The sequence below is a fragment of the Callorhinus ursinus genome, unplaced genomic scaffold, assembly GCF_003265705.2.
Source record: "Callorhinus ursinus isolate GAN/ISIS: 27379988/994484 unplaced genomic scaffold, GSC_fseal_2.0 scaffold14, whole genome shotgun sequence".
In the NCBI taxonomy this organism is placed as follows: Eukaryota; Metazoa; Chordata; class Mammalia; order Carnivora; family Otariidae; genus Callorhinus; species Callorhinus ursinus.
The window spans coordinates 12,496,217-12,520,765 of record NW_027397076.1 but is presented as its reverse complement, the minus strand read 5'-3'; the positions used below and the strand labels follow the sequence as shown (position 1 = coordinate 12,520,765).

Sequence of the window (24,549 nt, the reverse complement as noted above, 5' to 3'; positions counted from 1 at the left end):
CAATGGAAAATAAGCAAAGTAGATTAATGTGTAATTCACAAAAGAAGGAAAACACATGGTCACTTAGCATTTTTCAACCAAGAACCTTTAAAGCATGAGCAACAGTGAAATACAAATTCTTTCATAAATTAGCAGTTTTTAAAAATGATAGTAGTTGGGGTACTTGGAAATTGGAAATAATCTAAGTGTCCAACGTTAGATTATTTAGATAAGTTGATATACTCATACATTCATGTATTATCCAGCTGTTGAAATCATGTAGTAGAAAGTATTAGTGACAGTGCTGACTTTATAATAATAAAGTATGATCCCGGGTTTTCTGTTTATACTTACTGAATACACACAAACATACATTCACACAGAAAAATATTTAAACAATAAAACTAAGACTTATTTACAACAAAACTAAATGTTAACCAGTTTTTTTGTGGGTGGTAGGATTATAGATTTTTTTTCTCTTCTTTTTTGTGTGTGTGTATTTAAGGTTTTATTAATTTATTTGAGAGAGAGAAAGAGATAGTGACAGTGATAGCGAGAGAGAGCACAAGTGGGAAGGAGAGGGAGAAGCAGGCTCCCCACTGAGCGAGGAGCCCTACGTGGGCCTGGATCTCGGGACTCTGGGAGGGATCATGACCTAAGCCGAAGGCAGACACTTAACCGACTAAGCCACCCGAGTGCCCCATGTTTTGTTTTTTTATTTCAAACATTTATGTTTGAAAACTATGGGACCAACAAACTATGACCCAGTAGCTGACCATTATTTTTGTAAATAAAGTTTTATTGGAACACAGCCATGCTCATTCATACTGCTTTTGCTGTACAACAGCATAAAATATTTACTGCCTGGCCCTTCAAGAAAAAGTTTGCCAACCCTTGATCTATAGTGAGTGATGTACTTTTTATATTTAGAAACATATATTTATCCACAAGCACATACACTCTTACATAATAATGTAGGAAAAAATGGCATTGCTGCTTATAGGGATGTTTTTCATAAGGTTCTTGGCAATGTTTTTTTTTTCCTTAGAAATGGTTTGAATCTGGAACCAGGTGTAGGGGCTTAATAAGTGCTGCTGGTACTAACTTGTATTATTAGTACTTATTTTAAATATAATTTAGTAGATTAATACTTCACTTATCCAGGTCATTGGATAGTCTTTTAATGATACTCTAAAGACATGATGATTTAATAGCTGTAGAAAGGTCAGAAATGTATCAGAGAGATAGAGGGGAGCCATTTAAAGAAATCGGTTTGGCTACTTAAGGGTCTTTTAAAAAAGTATGTGTAAAAGATGGTCAAATGGGTACGTGGACAATGAAGAATGAGTCATGAGCCCATGAGAATAGTGGCGGCTACTGCTGTGAACACAGCTCTGGGCAGAGATTCTGTTTAATTCTTAGAACAACTTTGACTGGAAAATAAGAGCATTTTCTGTTTTGTGGATGAGAACACTGAGGCTTGGAGAGTTTAAGTAATTTACCCAAGACCCTGCAGAGTTTGGCCAAGACCCTGCTTGAATGAAGATATATGGTTATTGTTAGCCTTTTTTCTTTTCTTAAATGGTTGCCATATAGGTCCACAGAACATGTATGAAGCAGTATTTGGAATTTAGGTTTTGACTTAATCAAGAGATGCATTTTTAACTATTTATAAAGTTTCATTATATGAAGTGGTGAGGTCCTTGTTCCTTGCTATATTCGAGTAGATTCTGGATGACCACCTTCCAGTAGGAATCCTGTGGCTGAGGCTGAATTTTATGTACATCGAGGATCTATGAGGTCTATGTTTTATGACGTTAATGGTGTTAGTTTTTTTTTTAAGTTCTGCTTGTGTATTTAATCTAAATTTAGATTATATGAAGGACCATACTATATAAACTCTTAATGTGTTGCAGAAGTTTTTAAAAAATTAATGTTTTGCTAGGTTGATATGTGACTCTGTAAACATCGTGATTCAGTAAGGATCTCTGCGTCTTTTTGTTTTTTTTCTCCTTTTTAGAGAGAGAGAGAGCTTGGGGATGGAGGGAGGGGCAGAGGGAGAGAGAGAACCTCAAGCAGCCTCCGTACTCAGCATGGAGGCCGATGCAGGGCTTGATTTTGTGACCCTGAGATCATGATCTGAGCCAAAATTAAGAGTCGGACACTTAACCGACAAAGCCACCCAGGCGCCCTCTATGTCTTTTATATAGTCAAGTCCCAAGTAGTTTATTTTTCCTTGAGTGTAGACCAGAGGAAAGTTTTGTCTGTTGGAATGGATATACTTTTCCTCAACAAAAATACAAAACACAAGCCGATGTACTTTGTAGTCTAACCGTCTGAAAATGAGGAGCCATATTTAATGCATGACCATAGTAATTATCTTATGTTAGGGTGTCTGGTAACAAATACTCCTTTTGTTTCCTTAGAATTTGTTTTGTATTAATCATAAATATTTTTGTTGTTGAGGGCTGATATATATTATTTTGAAACATCTTAGAAGTAGGTAGTATATGAGTTTTTATTATATATATATAGAAGCTAGTGGTTTCTGTGTGGTTTCTAGTGGTATATAGAAGCTTTTGGAGTATAATAGATTAAACTAGATAGAACAAACAAAAAACCTTCAGATTTGACTTAATGTTTTGTGCCAGATTTATCTGGGACCTATATGTATAGCTACTATCAGCCTACTAGAGCCTGATTCTTTGCTTTATTTGGAACTCTAACTTAACTCTTTGAAAACCAGTTTCCCCCTCTTGCAGATTCTACTATTAATTTCTATACTTATATTGCTGTTTCTGTGCAGGGAAAAATTAGTTTAAATGTAAGATACTTAATCCTCAGCTCAGTAAATGATAATATCGACACAAGTTTGAAAGCAACATTTTAGTAAAAGTAGATAAAATTCATCTAGTTTTAATTCAAGATCTGTTTACTGAAACTGGATATTTGTTTATTCTGATCCAGCGGAAGCTAGAAAGAGAGAATGTCTCCACTGCCCCTAGGGATGAGTGTTTAGAGAAAGGCCAGTATTGCCCTCAGGCTGATGCTTTTGAAAGAAGGATATAGTCCATCCCCAGTCTAGGGTGTTGTCAGTTCTTTGTGATTTAGTTAATTTTTTTATTATGCTTCAACTGCTAAACTGCCAGTGCATCAAATGCCCAGATTCAAACAAATATATCCAAGTATCTAAAATATGTAGAGAAAATAAATTTGAAATATTGCTTATTCTCTGCCAGTGTTCTCTGATACTTACAAATCGTGATTTGGCTGTGATTAGCTAGGCCTTTTATTATGGTAGGTATTCCTAACCCTGATGAGTTAATGTAGTTAATCTAAACATATTCTATTTTTCCTCTACAAAAGGGGAGGTTGAGGTAGCTCTATTCCAAGATAATAAAATCATGACAAATATTTAATTACTAGAATATTGTTATGTATTAGGATCATCTTATAGTCCACTAAGTGATTTTTATGGTTGTCATAGTTGAAATCTGTTACTCTATGAACAAGAGAAGTCCTAAATCCCCTGTGAATAGTGTGGTTGACTGTTGCCATTATTTATATAGTTTATATAAAATGTTCTTATGAATGCTTACAATTGCATAAAATTTGTTCTTATTTTTATAGTCTGTTCGGCACTTGAAGTACTCCTTGTTTAAGAAATCACTACTGGGCAGTGTTTCGGATAACGGAATAGTAACTCTCTGGGATGTGAATAGTCAGAGTCCATACCATAACTTTGACAGTACACATAAAGCTCCAGCTTCAGGCATCTGTTTTTCTCCTGTCAATGAATTGCTATTTGTGACTATAGGCTTGGATAAAAGAATTATTCTCTATGACACTTCAAGTAAGAAGTAAGTGTGACACGATCATTTCTTAATTTAGTAACAAATAACTATTATCTCATTAGCAGACATTTGTGATTTTCATAGACCTCTGATTAATGTTTGGAAGATCTAAAGTTTGTGTACTTGTTATCTAGAAGGATAGAATTTTCTCTTTCTTCCCATGCAGAAAAAAATACATGAGATGTGGATATTCTTTAGAGTACATCTGATGTTGAATGTTGAGGATAGCATGTTAATGATTGCACATCTTTATTTTAGCATATAGGCATAGTATTCTTTTTCAGAAATACAACTAAATATGTATATTTTAAAAGCAATGTGATTAATTTGCTTTAAAATTAACTCATTATCAAGAGCAGGGTTTCTAAACTATTGACATTTTGGGCTGGATAATTCTCGTTTGTGGGGGGCTATCCTGGGCATTGTAGAATATTCAGCAGCATCCCTGATCTCTATCCACCAGAGGTTAGTAGCACTCCCCATATTAGAAAAAGTAGCAAAATTGCCCCCAGTTGTGAACCACTCATCTAGAGCTAAAGGGTACATAATCTTCTAACTATCTGGGTCCATTGTGCCTTCTGGCTTTCTTCACAGTTATAGGTGTGCTTGGTTAGCTATAAAAAAAAAATGGTACAAGAATGCTACAGGTGTATTCAAGACACCTGACAATATCTAAAGATTGTATGGAAGAAAATGGTAATGTTACAACTAGGGAAGGACCTTCTGTCAGTCCTTGTTAAAATTTACTGTTACTTGTTTTACTTTTTTCTTTTTAAAAAAATTTTTCTTTTTTATTCTTTCTTTTTGAACTTTACTGAGAACCTTAAGAGTCAGTAAGCATTTCTCTCTTATACCAGATAACTGTGGCAAAGAGCTCAGCTTCAGCAATTCAGTATCCATATTTCTATATTAGCTTCATGAGGATCAAGCCACATGGATTCTGTTAGCTTTCTGGTCAAGAAATGCACAGCTAAAAGAGCAAAGTAGCAGCTGCTCCCCTGTGCAAGGTCATAGTCCTCTTGAGACCTGAGCAGGTCAATAAATGGAAAGGGGATGGTTAGGGCCTCCTTAACCCTGAGACTAGAGCCTTTGTTTGTGGAGTAACACCCAGGAAGTCTGTCATGTTCACTGTTGAAGTAGTAATTATTCAAAGAAATAGTTGCTGCTTCTACACGATGTAGAATGTACCTATTGGAAGTGAATAGAAAAAATAGAACAGAGTATGCAGCAGTTCCTATATATGCCATTATATTAGAAAGGTCTCGTAAGTCTAGTTCTGAATTTATGCTTTACACAAATATTGGGGATGCATATTCTAAGTAACTTTGCCAAATGCTAAGTGACTTTGGTTTTGGTAGATAGCTATCTATATGTCACATATACTTATATACCTGTATAGGCTCACATATCTAGATATACTTTGTTACCCTTTCCAAAGGCTAGTGAAAACTTTAGTGGCAGAAACCCCTCTAACTGCAGTAGACTTCATGCCTGATGGAGCCACTTTGGCTATTGGATCTTCCCGTGGGAAAATATATCAATATGATTTAAGAATGTTGAAATCACCAGTTAAAACCATCAGTGCTCACAAGACATCTGTGCGGTGTATAGCATTTCAGTACTCCACCGCTCTTTCTAAGGTAAGGTATTTCTTTTCATTATTTTTGATTTTATTAAATAAGTGTAGCTCAGAATATGGAAATCATATTTTGTCCATTAAACACAGTGTAGTTTTACTTTATAATCATTTTTATATGAAAGCATTTTAAATGACTGGTACAAAGCCATTTGATACTTGGTTTTCAAACTATTTTTTTGTACTTAATTCTCATATTTCTCTCTTCAAAAAATATTTTAAAAGGCTTTTTGGTTCAGAGGGAAGCTCTCAGATCCACCAGCAGGCTTAAGATTTGTAAGGGAAATTATATTTTTAACCTAACAGGGAATTGATAAAATATTAATGTATAGTATGGAGCATTAGAAACCTGAGCTTTTAAATATTCCATTGCATTTCAGTCAAGTTTAAATAAAGGCTGTTCAAATAAGCCCACAGCTGTGAACAAACGAGCCATTAATGTGAGTGCTATCAGTGGAGGAGTTCAGAATTCTGGAATCGTCAGAGAAGCAGCCACCACTCCCATTGGCACAGCTCTACCACAGCCCATGACAACAGCCGGGGGGAAAGGAGCAGTTGCTGTTCAAGACAAAGCAGGTAAATGCTGCTTATGTGGAGTCTCCACCCAGCACCCCACCCCGGTATATATTATTAGCGCTTTCTTCAAGCACCTGGAACTCAAATTCACTTGTGTATTTAGGTAAAATTATTAATAGTTAGTGAAAATGGAAGAAGTGACCATTTTAACTTGAGCTATAAATTTTTAAAAAAGTAATGAAAGGCATCTATTCTATTTAGCTGAACTTTTGTTGTAAGAAATATTGATTATCTTAAAAACAGAATAATTCCAATCCAGAAATTATCCTTAATACCACTCCAGACTGGACGACTGTCCATTGTGTCTTCAGATTAATCAGTGGAGAATCTGATTCTTTGATGCTGTCATTTTGATTTGATCTCTGAGTCACAAAAAAAGCTATTAATGGCTTCTTTTATTTCATATTTCAGAATGTAAAGTAAGTCAGGTGATAAATGTATTTAAGTGCAGAATAGTGCCTGGCACATATTAAGCAGTATATTAATAGTTTATTAAAGAAAAATAAAAATTTTGCAATTTTTAAATAATTTCTTTTACTCTGATAATTGTATTGATGAAATGGTTCTTAAAGAATTCATTTAGACTTTGTGAAGGTGTAATATAAGCTTCCCTGTATTTACTGTAGAGAATATTCTTTTTCTCTAAATCCCTGAAAACATTTTTTTCCTTTTAAATTTTAAGAAGTTACACTATACTGTCAACTTGCAACGGATTTTTAAGACTGCATGGTAGGGGCACCTGGGTGGCTCAGTTGGTTGAGTATCAGACTCAGTTTTGACTCGGGTAGTGATCTTGGGGTTGTGAGATCAAGCCCCACGTGTTGGGCTCTGCACTCAATAAGGAGTCAGCTTGGGATTCTCTCTCTCTCTCTCCCCCCGCCTCTTCCCCTACCCCCACTCGCATGCACTCTCAAATAAATAAATAAATCTTTAAAATAATTTAAAAAAGTCTGCATGATATACCACTGTGTTTCCAAACTAGCCTCATTAGAAATGCATGTATCCATGTCTTTTAAGGTTTCAGGACAAGTACTTAACTTGGACAAAAATATTTGTTGTACCTTCTCAGCATGAGTTTACAATGTCAAGTAGAAGCAAAACTTTAATTTGTTAGCCTTGATAGTATGGAATGGTTTTTAAAAAAATATAATAAGTATATATCTTCATTATAAATTTTCTGTTAATATCTACATTATCCTTACATAAAAGTCATTACATATTATATAGAAAAATAATTTCTTATTTAAGAACTCCCAGAAACAAATATTATTCCTATATACTTAGAAGAAGAAATTCATTTTGGAAATAGAACATTGGGTAATGTTCACCAAGATGTTGAATTAACTATATTATAAAAATTGTCATTTTATTATTATTCTATTCATAATTTCCAAAATTAAACAAAATAAAGTTTCTCTCATTTACTCTGAGCTTTCTGGAGTCTTACTGTTATTCATTTAGTTTTTAATAAGGAAATTCATGTGTAACGATGACAGCATTAATTAGGAAATGCAAGAGTTGGGTCTGCAGGGTCACTGATTAATGATAACTGTTGGCTGATTAACAAAGTTTCTGACAAAATGAATGTTTTCTCTGTACCCACAGAGTTAGAAACTTTTGTTTATTAATTTTATTTTGAAATAATTGCCAACTTATAGAAACATTTCAAAAATGTACAAAGAACTCCTGAGCTCTAGTATACCCTTTAGCAGATTCACTGTTTTATAAATTTTGCCACATTTGCTTCATCATTAGCACTCTCTTTCTCTCTCTCTCATACACACACACACACACACACACACACACACACACACGTACGTAGGTACGTACATTTTCCCCACTCTGAAATATTGAGAGTATGTTAGGTGTAAGTCTTGGGTCTGTGACTTCTACCAGCATGACTTTGGGCAGTTTTCTTAACCACTCTGAGTCTTATTTTCTCTTCCATAGATAATATTTAACTTTTAGGGTTATTGTGAAAACCAGAGAAGATGTATCAAAAGTGCCTGGCACATGATAGCCACTTAGTAAATTATGGTTTCGCAAATATTGTCATCACGGTTATCATCACTATTATTTTCAACTTCCTGTAAAATGAATCTGAAATTTGAAAGAAGTTCACGTTGCTTCTACTAAAGGTGCCAACCATTGCATTCCCACCAACAGTGTAGAGGGTTCCCCTTTCTCCACATCCTTGCCAACACCAGTTGTTTCTTGTGTTGTTGATTTAGCCATTCTGACAGGTGTGGGATGATATCTCATTATGGTTTTGATTTGCATTTTTCTGATGATGAGTGATACTGAGCATCTTTTCATGTGTCTGCTGGCCATCTGGATGTCTTGTTTGGAGAAATGTTTTGTTCATGTCTTCTGCCAATTTTTAAATTAGACTATTCATTTTTTGGGTGTTGAGTTTTATAAGTTCTTTATATATTTTGAATACTAACCCTTTATCAGATATGTCACTTGTAAATATCTTCTCCCATTCTGTAGGTTGCCTTTTAGTTTTGTTGTTTTCCTTTGCTGTGCAGGAGCTTTTTATTTTGATGAAGTCCCAGTAGTTTTTGCTTTTGTTTTCCCTTGCCTCAGGAGACATATCTACAAAGGAGTTGCTGTGGCTGATGTCAGAGAGGTTACTGCTTATGTTTTCCTCTAAGATTTTAATGGTTTCATGTCTCACATTTAGGTCTTTAATCCATTTTGAATTTATTTTTGTGTGTGGTGTAAGAGAGTGGTCTCATTTCATTCTTTTGCATGTTCTTGTCCAGTTTTCCCAACACCATTTGCTGAAGAGACTTTTTCCCACTGGATATTCTTTCCTGCTTTGTCAAAGATTAATTGACCATATAGTTGTGGGTTCCATTCTGGGTTTTCTGTTCCACTGATCTATGTGTGTTTTTGTGCTGGTACCATACTGTTTTGATCACTATAGCTTTGTAATACAACGTGAAGTCTGGAATTGTGATGCATCATTTGCTTTTTCTTAAATATAGAGAACAAACTGATGGTTACCAGAGGGGAAGTGAGTGGGGGGGGGTTGGGTGAAACAGGTGATGGGGATGAAGGACTGCACTTGTGATGAGCACCTGGTGGTCTATGGAAGTGGTGAATCACTGTATTGTACACCTGAAATTATTATTATGTTAACCACCCGGAATGTAAATAAAAACTTAAAATAGAGAACCTCTGCAGACTTGTTCCTAGTGCTTATTTTCAGAGGAAAACAGCAGTTTAAGAAGTAAAAAATGTCTTTAGCACTACCTTCAAATGATACCAAACTTCTTTCTCCTAAAGTTCCAGAGGCTAACGTTATGCATTCATACATGTTTAAAGACCTAGAAGAAGGAGAGAAAATTTCTTCTTTATAACAGTTTAACTCTTGGTGTAAACACTTCAATGACAGTGATGTACAAATGTTCAGTAATATTTTAACTTTTTATCAGGTGTTACTAGAAAAGTTTATTTGCCAGGTTTGGACATTTTTGGATATGCTGACTGTTCTTTGTTTTTATCCCAGCTTTTCAATTTTCATTTGGGACCAAGATGGCAAATAAAACACTATTTAAAATGTAATACAGGGGGCACCTAGGTGGTACAGTCCATTGAGCCTCTGACTCTTTGTTTCCGCTCAGGTCGTGATCTCAGGGTTGTGAGTTCCTGAATTCAAGCCCCACGTCAGGCTCCTTGCTCAGTGGGGAGTCAGCTTAAGATTCTCTCCCTCTCCTTCTGCTCTTCCCTTCTCTCTCTCTCTGGAAAAAATAAATAAATCTTTAAAAAAAATGTAATACAGTAACATGCTACCAATTAAAGTACCAGACTTTCATCACAGCTCTTGAATCACTAGAACTCATTCTTCAACCCAAAAATGAGCAAGAAGCTACTGAGCCCACAGAGTTCAGTCTTACAAAGTCCCTGCTCTAATTCCTTGCATTATATACTGGCAGGGAAAATAAACTGCTGCACATCTTTTCATTGTTGTCTACTATGCTATTCTTTATGAGTTTAGTATTCTGGTTTCTTTCCTCTTAGTAAACTATCCTGAGGCTAGTAAAATCATTTGAGATCGATAATACTGAGAGCAGTGTTAAGCTTCCACAGTTAGTGAAGGAAAAGACAGAAGAGAGAAAAAAGGAGATCCATTTACTGCAGTTGTGAAAAGGAACTAACATTACTTGAATCCTGCTCTATGTTAGGCATCGTGCTATATGCTTTACAGACTTTTTTAATCATTTGTAGATGTTCATAAAAGTGAGCCCATTATAACAGAAGTTGGTTGTGTTCAGTGTACTTTGTTTAAGAGGGCAGCAAAGTATATAAATCATTTTGGGAAAATTTCATCAAAGTGGCTAAAATAAAGTGGTATCATATAAATAAATAGATTATTTGCTTTTGGGAAGCCCTTCATTCCATGAAAATCATGGTTAACTGAGCTGTTGTTACATTGTTTTCTTTTCCTGGTGCTCACTGTTGTAATATTACCAATATATGCAAAATACATTAATTTTTAGAACGTAGCTTCTGATGGTAAATTCATGTAGATGTAATAACAATTATTTTTATATCCAATTTTCCTATAAGGTTTGCCTCGAAGCATAAACACTGATACTATATCTAAGGAAACGGACAGTGGCAAAAATCAGGATTTCTTCAGCTTTGATGATACCAGAAAAAGTAGTTTAGGTGACATGTTCTCACCTATCAGAGATGGTAAGTCTGTTCAGATCAGAGGATCATATTCTTTTGCTGGCAGTCATTACTTTTTTAATTCTAGCTAAAAGATGTGGGTAATAGCTTCAGTCTGACTCCATTCATGACAGTTGCTAATTTTCTCAGTCCCCGGGGTAGTATCTTTTCCTTTGCCCTGATATTTCAGATGTTATCATTCTGAAGTATATGCTTGTCATTTTCACATGGGAACTATGCAAATAGCTCTCAAGTTAGCATTTTAATTTCCACAGAAGTTTCTTAAAGTTTTGCCTCCATAGGCAGTTTTTTAGTTGTATCTACTAAATAAATCTTAAAATCTTGGCTATTTTGATAGGCAAAAAATATCTTCTAACCTAAAAAAATTTTGTTTTTTGATTATTAATATCTAATTGGTATACTTATTCACTGTTTTCATGGAGAAATATGGCAGGGGGATAGATTGCCTCATCTTTTACACTAACTATGTGTGAAAGTAACACACACACATACACACTCTCCCTATTGCTAAGAGATGTTGCTACTAAAAAGAAAATAAAAACAAAAAAAAACTTTACCATTTTGATAAATAGAAACATTATGTATCATTGTTCATACTGTATGAACTAGGCACATTGTTTGGCTGAGTTTTTTTGATACTGATGTTCATACTGTTTTCATTAATTGGGTAGTCTCACTGCTAATAGTATTATTAACAATATGGGTAAATTTCTAGAGCATGATTTGGCAGGTTAAATATTCATACTCTTTGGACTGTTAATTCCATTTCTATAAATTTACCTAATAACTTGTTCAGAGAATCCCACAAAGATTTGTATGTACTGTTTGTTTTATAATAGTGGAACTCTGGAGCATATCTAAATGTCAGCAGTAGCAGGATGTTTAAATTGTTACATCCACTCATGATCTTATAAAATTTCATTTTTTACTTTAAATTGTCTGTTTTCCAAATTTTCTATAATTAGTTTCGTAATCAGAAAGAATAATCACATATGTGATGGCACAGAATTACTTAGTGTATTCTGCCTTATCCTGGCCTGAAAATGACTACTTTAATTGCCAGGTCAGATTTCCGTATCTTCCACCTAATGAAAGAGGAAGCATTCCTTTCTTTCAGGATGAAGAGGGGTCAGACTACATAGTTAAAGAATAAAGAGGGGAAAGATGTGGGCAAAAGAGGGAAAAGTGGCTTGAGCTGGAGTTGAGAAAGGTTTTGGAGGTTAGTAACCATCTGGGAGCTTTGGCTTATGAGAACCCCTGGGGTAACTTTTGAATTGGAGAATGTAGGAAGGGGCTTTCTGAAAGTGTTTGAGTTATAAATGAAATTCTCTTTAATGGTTTTTAAAAGAAATGAATAAAGGATAGAAATTCCTCTTTACTTTTTTAAAATATGATTAGAATTTGAGCTGTATGCCCTTCATTTATTAGCATTTCATATTATTAATAAAAGAACATGTATACTAAATATAGTACTGGTTTTCATCATCAAGAAATTTATGTTTTGATTTCAAGAATGCAACTCTCCTTAGGTAAAAGGCTGAATCTGTTTGCACTTCAATTTCTTCATCTTTTAAATAAGAATACTTCTGCTTTTGTTAAGAGAAAACTAATAACTTCTAAAAGTATGTATGGTGATTAACATAACATAATAATAATAAAAAAAAGAACTTCTCAAACTCAACACCCACAAAACAAATAATCAAGTCAAAAAATGGGCAGAAGGCATGAAAAGACATTTCTCTGAAGAAGACATACAAATGACTTACAGACACATGAAAAAATGTTCATCATCATTAGCCATCAGGGAAATTCAAATCAAAACCACACTGAGATAACACCTTACACCAGTTAGAATGGCAAAAATGGACAGGGAAGGAAACAACAAATGTTGGAGAGGTTGTGGAGAAAGGGGTACCCTCTTACACTGTTGGTGGGGATGCAAGTTGGTACAGCCACTTTGGAAAACAGTGTGGGGGTGCCTCAAAAAATTAAAAATAGAGCTACCCTATGACCCAGCAATTGCACTCCTGGGTATTTACCCCAAAGACACAGATGTAGTGAAAAAAGGGCCATATGCACCCAGTGTTCATAGCAGCAATGTCCACAATAGCCAAACTGTGGAAAGAGCCGAGATGCCCTTCAACAGATGAATGGATAAAGAAGATGTGGTCCATATATACAATGGAATATTACTCAGCCATCAGAAGGGATGACTACCCAACTTTTACATCCACATGGATGGGACTGGAGGAGATTATGCTCAGTGAAATAAGTCAAGCAGAGAAAGTCAATTATCATATGGTTTCACTTATTTGTGAAACATAAGGAACAGCATGGAGGACATTAGGAGAAGGAAGGGAAAAACGAAGTGGGGGAAATCAGAGGGAGAGACGAACCATGAGAGACTATGGACTCTGAGAAACCAACAGCGTTTTAGAGGGGATGGGTTAGCCTGGTGATGGGTATTAAGGAGGGCACATACGGCACGGAGCACTGGGTGTTATACGAAAACAATGAATCGTGGATCACTACATCAAAAACTAAGGATGTATTGTATGATGACTAACATAACAATATATAAAATTAAATTAAAAAAATAAAAGTGTATGTGTGTTGTGTAATTACTAGGTGTCTATACACACATGCAGATGTATGGTTGATCCTTCTACTACTATGATAATCATGTATGATAATTCATTGGCCATTTGAATTTCTGACGGATTTTTTTATGACTTGTGCCCATTTTTCTATTAATTTGCTAAAATGAAGTTAGGCAATTTTTGGTTGTTAATTGGTAAATTAATAGTATTATAGTATTGGAATATTCTTATACGTATTCTGCCATTAAAATAAATATTAATAATATCTTATATTTTGTATATCATTGTAATGCTCACAAACTATTTTGACGTTGTTTCAGTTGATCCTCAAAACAATCTTGTGAGATGGTCAGGACGTTATTCCCATTATATAGATGCAGAAACTGAAGCTTAATTGTATTAAAGGCTTGTTGTCTAAGGCTATTAAGTGGTATAGGCAGAGTTGGATTATAGATTTCTGGAGCCTACTGCAGTGCTTTTCTAGTATACCTGCCTGTCTCATTAAATGACCCTATACCATAGAATTACTCTTCATACTTGTTGCTATGCATGAAGTGAAAAGAATAAAAAGGGAAGTTTATATGAGTCCCAGCTGTAACTTCACCCAGATTTTCCTTTTTAAAATCGAACTCTTTGGGGAATGAATAGGAAGCTTAAGTTGCTATGGCTTCTTTTTCACAATTTTAAAAATTTGATTTTCTAATTTTATTATAGATGCTGTGGTTAACAAGGGAGGTGATGAGTCCGTAGGCAAAGATGGTAAGAACTATTGAGAAGTATTTTTAGGAAAATTAAAAGTGATATTGTGCTATCTATTGATAAGTAACAGATTACCCCAACATTTTTTTTAAAGATTTATTTATTAATTTGAGAGAGAGAGAGAGAGAGAAAAAGAGGGAAAGAATTTCAAGCAGACTCCGCACTGAGCGTGGAGCTGGACACAGGGCTTGATCTTACGACTCTGAAATCATGACCTGACCCAAAAGCAAGGGTCAGTTGCTTAACCGAATGCACCACCCAGGCACCCCCAAATTACCCCAACATTTTGAAACTTAAAAGAACATTTATCATCTCATAATTGTGGGTTCCGAATCTGAGCATGGCCTAGCTGGTGCCTTTGGCTTAAGGTCTCTCTTGATGCTTTAATCAGGATGTCAGCAGGGCTGCAGTCCTATCAAGGCTTGACTGGGCAAGGATCTACTTCTAAGCTCATTTATGTGGCTTTTAGCAGAAGATGCCCGTCCCTTCCCATGTGGGCCCTTCTGCAGGGTAACTAACAACATGGCAGCTGGCTTCCCTCAGAGTTGGTGAGCAAGATAGTCAGAGATGGCACTCAAAATGGAAGCCGCTGCATGTTTGTAACCTAATCTTGGAAGTGACATCCCACCACTTTTGCTGTGTTCTCTTTGTTGGAAGCAAGTTGCTAGGTCCTGCCCACATTACCTGAGGGCATGGATCCATGCCAGGAGACAGGGATCATTCGGAGCCATCTTAGAGGCTACCAAGATATACTACAGATATATACCAAATTAACAATTTTCAGTTATCAAAAACTAATAATATTGACTAAAGCATTCATTGGGCTTTACAATTTTCAAAGTAGTTTTACATATAATATCTCTTTTTAGTCTCACCACTCGGAGATGGATATCATTATTCACATTTCCTGATCAGGAAACAGAGTTTTGCAAATTTTGCCCAAGATTTTGTATACATCAAGTAAGGGGTAGAGCTGACAAATGAACCTGCGTTCTGAATCCAAATCACATGTCTTTCTACCATATTAACCTGTTTATTGTGTTAAGTGCTTTTCTTAAATATCCAAGATTGAGGAAAATCATATGCAAATAGTTTTTTTCTCCTCTTTTTCAGGCCTTGACTTTCTACCACAATTGAATTCAGTCCTTCCTCCAAGAAAAAATCCAGTAGCTTCAAACACTTCAGTATTGCATTCTAGTCCTCTTAATGTCTTTATGGGATCTCCAGGGAAAGAAGAAAATGAAAATCATGATCTGACAGCTGAATCTAAGAAAATATATCTGGGAAAACAGGAACCTAAGGACTCCCTCAAACAGGTATCTGCCTAAAAATGATACTGCACTCACAGTGTGTGTTTGTCAGTAGCAAGGATATAATGAAGCTTATCACGAGACAGAAAGCAGGCGGCTGCCAGGGGATATGTCCTAATTATCGACAGTGCTGTACCCTTACCAGGTAGAAAATATTCTTAAATCTTGATGTCACATGTTGAAAATTAAAGGATACTTTTGAAATCTGTCTTTGGAAATGTTGGAGGTAACAGCAGATGTAAACTTAATGCTGTTTTTTCTAAGACAAGATACTTGACTAGTTTATACCTGAGTTTTTTAGAATTTATTTCCATTGCAGCAGAAAGCACCAAGTTGATGGTCAAGTCATTTACCCCAAGTCTTAGAGCTAACTGATGGTTCTGAGAATGTAATATATCCTCATTATCTACTGCTATTACACAGTATCCAAAATAGAAGTTAATTTTCTATATAAGGGCTTAAAATGATCAAATGTTACCAGTAAGGTAGAGTCTGTCATATTTTCATATTGATTTTTTAGAATGATATTGAAAAGATATTTAAGAAGTACAAAAATGTCTTCTGACATATTTTTCAAATATTTCTGGCTAGTTACCACCTGAGAGTTTGGGGATTTTTTTTTTTTTTTTTGGGCCTGTGATTACCATTTTCACTGACACTCAATAGCAGATGCTTATTGGTAAATGAGCTTTTCCTCATCATGTTACCATTGAAACTGTTTTTGATTAGTAAAGTTGATTTATTTTGCCACTAGTTCTTGCAATTTTTTTTTCTTCTATATCCCTTCTTATTCTTCATTTTTCTGATCCTAACTACTGGAAAAAGAAAAGTAGGTACAAATTATATATATAAAACCAGAATTGATATATTGTTTATTTTAAATGTGAAGTTTGCAAAGTTGATTTCTGGTGCTGAAACTGGAAATCTGAATACCTCTCCGTCATCTAACCAAACAAGAAGTCCTGAGAAATTTGAAAGGCCAGAGAAAGAAATTGAAGCCCAGTTCATATATGAACCCCCCCTCATTGGATCCTCAACTCCAAGTAAGTACATAAAACTTCCTGGTATTTGAAACTGTTAAGTTGAAAACTCCCACTGTTTAACTTGATAAGTAAATACAGTGATCATAGACTAAGAAAATTAAAAGGAGTTGAAACTTCACAATGCTTATCTATTATGACTCTCTTACTAGAGGACAGTGACATGTATGTGAATGGTTAAACTCAGTGACATTGATTTGATACTCTTTTGGTGTGAATTTTATTGCCAATCCAATATGTAAGGGTCTTGATGTAATATGGTACAAATAGGAATATAATGTAGGACCCTTTGAAAATGAGTCATTAACTACCTGAAATTGTCTTATTTTCCCTCCTCCATACTAAAGTTCATGCCACAGATCCTAAAAACTTGATCACATTTAATGGGATATTGGGTTGTTGTACAAGTTATCTATAGAAAACAACTCTTTGTATAGAAGCAAGTCTCCTATATAGATATTTATATTTTACTTCAAGGTTTCTGTGGATATACTGTATTAGTGTAAACTCTGGGGCTTTGCTTATAGTGGTACTTTACTCCTATATTCCTTCTGTTTATTTTTAATAGTCTTGGTTTATCTAGTTTATGGGATAGCATGTCACATTCATCTTTTATAAGAGGAAATGGTTCCAGGATTCTTCAAGATTAATCCCTTTGTCATATGTTATTATATTAGACAGTTGGCAGTTTATATATATAGATAAATGACTATTAGAAATAATGTCATAGAAAAAAAAAAAAAGAAATAATGTCATAGAAAGTTTCTAAGATTTGTATTCCAGACAGTGAGTTTTTCTAAATGTCACAGGAACACTGTTCTTTACCAGTTTTTCAAGTCTCCTCATGCCAAATCTTATTTACAAATGTTTGATGTCTCTTAGTCTAGGCTGACTATTAATATTTTCTCCATTTTTTATTTTAGATCCAAAGATAGCATCCTCTGTCATGGCTGGAGTTGCCAGTTCACTATCAGAAAAAATAGCTGATACCATCGGAAATAATCGGCCAAATGCACCACTGACATCTGTTCAAATCCGTTTTATTCAGAACATGATACAGGAGACATTGGATGACTTTAGGTAGTAATTGAGAAATTGCTCTTTCTATCTAGACATTAACCGGCTTTTTTTTTATTAGGTGTAAGACTGGAACCATAAGTAATATTGGTGGTTACTACTTTTGCCTAGGTTTGGGGGTCCATAAAAACAATAGAAAACGTGATGAGTTTTGTTGATCTTGCTGTATTGAATTTATCGAATATCAGCCAGGAAAAGGTACATTTACCCAGGGCAATTATTAGATAACTGGGCAGGGCAGTCTAGCAGGCAGGCTGCCATCAGGGATTTTTTTAATCAAAATTTGGGCACATTCTGGTAAGGTCCAGTGGCATTCTTACATGAAGTATTTATGGATCACTTGTTAAGTATGCTATGGGTAATAATGTAATAGAGAAATAATTTTTTAAAGGAATTCTGAATATTTTCAAACAGAATGTATCAGAATGTAATAGTGAATTTAAAAAATTTTTTTTCATGGATCTGTCCTTATCTCCTCATCCTTTGAATTTTGAACATTGTAAGAATTGTGTGACATTGTTGCTTCCTTTACCTATCATCTTGATATGTATGGGAGCTATTTTCAATTATTAGAATCTTTCGTATGTGTGTTTTCCCTTTCTGACCTGTAGTTACTTATTAGTCTAGCTCTGATTTGGAATATAGCGAGCAAGAATGCTAGAGATGTACGGTTTTTGTTGGTACAGGTTTTTTTTTTTTTTTTTTAAGATTTATTTATTTTAGAGCACAAGCGGGAGGGGCAGAGGGAGAGGGAGAGAGAATCTCAAGCAGATTCCCCACTAAGTGTGGAGCCTGACACGGGGCTCAGTTTCACACTCCTGAGATCGAGACCTGAGACTAGATCAAGTCAGACACTAACCAACTCTGCCACCCAGGTGCCCTGGTGCATGTTTCTTTTTAATGTTAAAAGTGTTTTGGGGGGGCTCCTGGATGGCGCAGTTGGTTGAGCACCTGACTCTTGATCTCAGCTCAGGTCTTGATCTCAGAGTCATGAGTTCAAGCCCCACATTGGGCTCGATGCTGGAGATGGAACTACTTTTTAAAAAAAAGTGTTTTGAAAAAATATTTTTAAATGTTAACAAATATATTTTTAAAGGAAAATCATCATTTTTGGTCATTTTTGACATTTACAACATGCCTAGTATAGGTACTGGGTACTGAGGATGCAAATATGAATGATCTGTCCACAAAGGCTTTCTAGTTTAATTCGGGTAGGTACAATGTGTCCTGTTATGACATGTGTTTCTTTAATGTGGATTAATTCGTTTGTGATTGGTAAATAGGACAGTAATGACACCATGATAAGGAAGTCATTGTTGGTTCCTGTAACAGTTGCCAAAACAAGATGTATGAACATAGCTGAAGGCAGCAAACCACCTATCAGTACCCAGCTCTTTCTCTTCCCTTCCTCTTCACCTGGTTTGGCTTTTTGCTCTGTGTTTGGGAGGACTTATGTTGTGATTATGCCTCATCTTTGGTTATTTTATCCTTGCCTCTGTCCTTCACAGCCCCAATCCTTTCTTTTCTTTTTCTTATCAAGTGACCATCACTTTTTTTAAGGTAAAACTCTTTGATTATTCACTATTTAAACTATGCTAGTATTTTTTACTAGGGTTTAATTGTTTTTGTTAGTGCTCTGATTACAAAGTTGCATAAATTTTGAGTAGTCTGCCCCAATCCTTTTTCTTTAAATCCTGTTACCTTCTTACTTACTTTTTCTTTTCCTTTTTTTTAGTTTTATTGTGGTGAGAACACTTAGAATGAGATCTACCCTCTTAATAAATTTTAACTGTATAATCCGATATTGCTAACCATAGGCACAGTGTTGTATAGTAAATCTCTACAAGTTATTCATTTTGTTTAACTGAAATTTTGTATTTGTCACTTGGCAACTTCCTATTTCCCATTCTCCGGAACCCCTGATACCTACAATTCTGTTCTTTGCTTCCATGAGTTTGACTATTTTAGATATCTCATGTAAGTGGAATCATGCAGTATTTGTCCTTCCGTGCCTGGCTTATTTCATTTAGCATAATATCTTCCAGGTTCATCCATGTGGTTGCATAGTGCGAGAGTTCCTCTTCTATGGCTGAGTAATATTCCATCTCACACACACACACACACACACACACACACACACACACACACTACATTTTTAAAATCTGGTCCTGTTATTTTCAGGAATGTATATATGTGGCAAAACAGCAGAATTGTCTGACTTTAATATGATGTGAGTAAAGCAGTGTTGGAAGGGAAGAAAGCTCTTATGCTGGGCAGATTGAGAGAGATAGCACTGCCCTGCCTTCAGCTTTCAGCTTGCCATGCATGCCTGCACCTGGGGAGTGGCGGTGAGTAGGGGACTCCCTCTATTCTTCTGCCCCTCCAGTAACCATAGGCAGCCTCTGCTTGGGACTCAGGGAGGACCCAGAGAATGGCTCAGAGAATTTCTGTAAATTTGCTGCTCTGACCTCAGCCTTCAGTAAGTCTTGAAGAGCTATACCTTTCAGTGGAGGGACAGAGGGGCTGTTGAGGGGCTCTGTCAGCTGTGGAGACTGCTTTCTCCACAAGGGTCTGGAGTGCTTCAGACAGGTTACTCTCAGTTGTCATAGTGCTCGGTCTTCACACACCCTGTGCCTCTCTGCCTTAGGGTGTCTCTCTCAGTCCTCCTGCCCTGCCCCTAATGGTTTACGTAAGCACTCAGTGAAGGCCTGTGGCAAATAGTTGGTGCATGAATGGAGATTTTCTTTGTGGCTAGGACTCCTTGGGTCCAGTCCTACTTGGCCTACAAAAATCTATAAAAATTTCAGTTAGTTCTCCTTACCCTATCAATGGCAGCTGTGTCAACCCTACCTCTCCAGCCCCCCCTTCCCCTTTCACCACCACTCCCTGCCTTTGCTTTGTTGAGGATGAAAACAATCATGGGTCTCTTCTTCTAGAAGGGACTCATCATTTTCTGGATTTTCATTTAGGTTTCTTTGCTTTCTCAAGTTGAATTTAAAAATGTATGATTTTATAGGTTATCTGGCTTGTCCTCACTGGAGAGATTATATCCTAAGCAGAAGTCTATGGGTCTATTTTTATTGTCTTTCAAGAAGCTTTAAGTTTCTTCTGGCAAGCAGATCATTTTGTTCCTGTACTTGCTGGCTTTCAGGTTTTCTTAGGGCTAGTTTATTTCTGGTTTGCCTTTATTCCTAGGGTTAATCTCTGCCCTTCTAGGATGTCAGCTGAATGTCTGGAGTATTCACCAGGCCTTTTTACCTTGGTGGGTCCTGAAACTTTATCCTCCATTCTAGAGAAGAACAAGGTTGAAGGTGACTTGTTTGTCAGATGGGTAAGCTTAATTATTAAGCTGTAATTAAAATAGTGTAGCATTAGCACAGGATGGACAGATTGCCCAAACGAATCAAATAGACCAGAGAAAAACCTGGGCATGTATAGAAATGTGATACATGACAGAGGAAAAGTATAGATCCCTATTCCCTGCTATTAAAAAAATCAATTCTACCCAATATAAAAATTTAAAGGGTAAAATTTTAAGCATTGTAAGGGAATTTATATATGACTTCAGGGTAGGGAAGTTATCAAACATAAGAGGATACACTACCTATAAAAACAGATTGGCAAATTTGATTGTGTTATTAGGTCAGTAATTAGAGAACATTGACAAGGACTGCTCATCATAAGGCACCATTAACAAAGTAAAAGGACAAAAATCTATCTATAGTACTCCAACAAAGGATCCAGCAAAGGTTTGGATGATGTGAAGAACTCTTAGAAATAAATAAGAATAAAAGACATTTGAGGGGCGCCTGGATGGCTCAATCAGTTAAGCATCTAACTTCAGCTCAGGTCATGATCCCAGGGTCCTGGGATCGAGCCCCTGCTTCGGGCTCCCTGCTCAGCAGGGAGTCTGCTTGTCCCCCTGCTCCTTCCCCTGCTTGTGCTCTCTCTCTCAAATAAATCGTCTTTTTTTTTTTTTTAAAGATTTTATTTATTTATTTGAGAGAGAGAGAATGAGAGATAGCACGAGAGGGAAGAGGGTCAGAGGGAGAAGCAGACTCCCTGCTGAGCAGGCAGCCCAACGCGGGACTCGATCCCGGGACTCCAGGATCATGACCCGAGCCGAAGGCAGTCGCTTAACCAACTGAGCCACCCAGGCACCCCTCAAATAAATAGTCTTTAAAAAAAAAAGACATTCAATAGAAAAACAAGCTTAAAAGGCATGGACAAGCATTTCACAGAAGAGGAATAGTCTATGAACATAAGGAAAGGTGTTCAATTCTGTGGTTAATCAGAGAACTGAAAATGCAACGGGATACTGTTTCACACCCATTAGATGGGAAAATGTGAAAAGTCTGTCAAGACCAAGTCTTGGTGTAGATACAGAGCAAGAGGAATTCTGTTACACTGATGACAAGCATGTCCACTGATACTACCTCTTCAACAAATAATTTGCATTATTTTGTAAAACTAGACAAGTATACATCTGGCCTTTAACTCAGCATATCTACTCTTGGATCTATGGGTGCCGTTATGGGTGCATGTGAGTTGGGAAATACATACATGATTGTTTATAACAACATTGTAATAGTAAAAGCTTGAAAACGATCTGAATGTCAATTGATAGGAGAATCTGTACACTGATACAAATCAGTGAGTTACAGATGTATAGAATATGAATGTTGAAAACATGATATTGGGTTATTTTTTGAAGTGTACACTACTTAGTACTACATGGGATGTGGTAGTTTTATAATGCTCAAAACCAGGCACAGCAAAAAATATATTGACTACAGCTTCTTTGTGAGACTTTTTTTTTTCCTTTTTTACATTGCTTAAACAAAATTCATCAGAGTAGTGACTTCTTTCTTGGGCTTCTCCTAAGTTAGGTAATGGTATCAGAGAGGAGCACATAGGAAACTTCTATGATTTTGATAATGTTCTAGCTCATAAGTTGTATGGTGGGTGACTGAATGATCCTTTTATTATTATACCACATAATTTTCATGTATTCTTTTCTGGTATGACTGAATTGCATTTTATAGGTAACCTTTATTATAACCACCCAAATAACCCTTTCCATTCTCCTAGAAGTATTTTTTTTAATAGCTAAAACATTGATAATAGTTAAAACATTGTAACCTAGTAAATGATCTGTATTTCATTGTAATATAAACCTGTGTCTTTCCTTAATGATAATTTCTATATTAAGGGATGTGTAGTATGAGAGTTCTGGATATATACAGCCGGGGTTTATATACTAGCTCCACCATTGACTGGTTGTTTGATTGGATAAGTTTTAACTGCTCTGTGGCTTAGTTACTTCATTGGTAAAATGGAGGTAATAATTGCACCTGATATAAAGGTTAAATGAGTTCTTCCATTCAAAGTATAAGAAACAGTGCCTAGTACATAGTAAATAAATTCTAGGTGCCTTGGTATTTTTATTATTATTACTACTACTATTATTATTACTAACATCCAATAATTTGAAACAATGAGAAAAGTTTAGCAGTTTCTTGAATGATCTGGAATTGGCAAAACCATTATAATTCTAACAGGTATTTTACATTCTTCCCTAGAGAAGCGTGCCATAGGGACATTGTGAATTTGCAAGTGGAGATGATTAAACAGTTTCACATGCAATTGGTAGGTATGACATTTTATTTTAAATGAGTATAGAGTTGTGGATTTAAAAAGTCCATTAAAGGGTGATATATTTTTACTTTATTATATCTAGTTGCTAGAATAAACAAACAGGGAGTTTTAGAAATTTAAAAGTAAAGGGGCACTTGGGTGGCTCAGTCGTTAGATGTCTGCCTTCGGCTCGGGTCATGATCCCAGGATCCTGGGATCAAGCCCCGCATCGGGCTACCTGCTCCGTGGGAGGCCTGCTTCTCCCTCTTCCACTCCCCCTGCTTGTGTTCTCTCTCTCGCTGTGTCTCTGTCAAATAAATAAATAAAATCTTTAAAATAAATAATAAAATAAAAATCTTTAGAAAAAAAGTAAAATAGATTTTAACTAGTCACCCTTTTTTTTAAATGGGTATGATTTTTTAAAAATTTTTTATTGTTATGTTAATCACCATACATTACATCATTAGCTTTTGATGTAGTGTTCCATGATTCATTGTTTGTGCATAACACCCAGTGCTCCACGCAGAATGTGCCCTCTTTAATACCCATCCCCCCACCCCCCTCCCCTCTAGAACCCTCAGTTTGTTTTTCAGAGTCCATCCTCTCTCCCTCCAACTTACTCCCCTTCATTCTTCCCCTCCTGCTATCTTCTTCTTTTTTTTTTTCTTAACATATATTGCATTATTTGTTTCAGAGGTACAGATCTTTGATCCAACAGTCTTGCACAATTCACATCACTCACCATAGCACGTACCCTCTCCAATGCCTATCACCCAGCCACCCATCCCTCCCACCCCCCACCACTCCAGCAACCCTCAGTTTGTTTCCTGAGATTAAGAATTCCTCATATCAGTGAGGTCATATGATACATGTCTTTCTCTGATTGACTTATTTCACTCAGCATAACACCCTCCAGTTCCATCCACGTCGTTGCAAATGGCAAGATCTCATTCCTTTTGATGGCTGCATAATATTCCATTGTGTATATATACCACATCTTCCTTATCCATTCATCTGTTGATGGACATCTTGACTCTTTCCACAGTTTGGCTATTGTTGCTGCTTTTGACATTGCTGCTATAAACATTGGGATGCACGTACCCCTTCGGATCCCTACATTTGTATCTTTGGGGTAAATACCCAGTAGTGCAATTGCTGGATCGTATGGTAGTTCTATTTTCAACTGTTTGAGGAACCTCCATAGTGTTTTCCAGAGTGGCTGCACCAGCTTGCATTCCCACAAACAGTGTAGGAGGGTTCCCCTTTCTCCGCATCCCCGCCAACACCTGTCGTTTCCTGACGTTAATTGTAGCCATTCTGACTGGTGTGAGGTGGTATCTCATTGAGGTTTTGATTTGGATTTCCCTGATGCCGAGC

General features: G+C 36.1%; 1 protein-coding gene across 5 annotated transcripts in view; it reads left to right on the top strand.

The window, feature by feature from the left end:
* Nucleotides 1-24,549, top strand: part of NEDD1 (NEDD1 gamma-tubulin ring complex targeting factor) — a 51,719-nt gene that overhangs the window by 22,828 nt on the left and 4,342 nt on the right. For 3 of the 5 annotated variants that reach the window (XM_025882546.2, XM_025881387.2, XM_073900468.1), the window contains 9 exons: nucleotides 3,610-3,839; nucleotides 5,272-5,473; nucleotides 5,850-6,045; nucleotides 10,624-10,752; nucleotides 14,064-14,108; nucleotides 15,222-15,424; nucleotides 16,308-16,461; nucleotides 17,382-17,538; nucleotides 23,118-23,184. In XM_025882546.2, coding sequence (XP_025738331.1) covers nucleotides 3,610-3,839; nucleotides 5,272-5,473; nucleotides 5,850-6,045; nucleotides 10,624-10,752; nucleotides 14,064-14,108; nucleotides 15,222-15,424; nucleotides 16,308-16,461; nucleotides 17,382-17,538; nucleotides 23,118-23,184 — 1,383 coding nt within the window. The remainder of the gene's footprint in view (nucleotides 1-3,609; nucleotides 3,840-5,271; nucleotides 5,474-5,849; nucleotides 6,046-10,623; nucleotides 10,753-14,063; nucleotides 14,109-15,221; nucleotides 15,425-16,307; nucleotides 16,462-17,381; nucleotides 17,539-23,117; nucleotides 23,185-24,549) is intronic. The other 2 variants (XM_025882548.2, XM_025882549.2) reach the window with 2 other exon arrangements.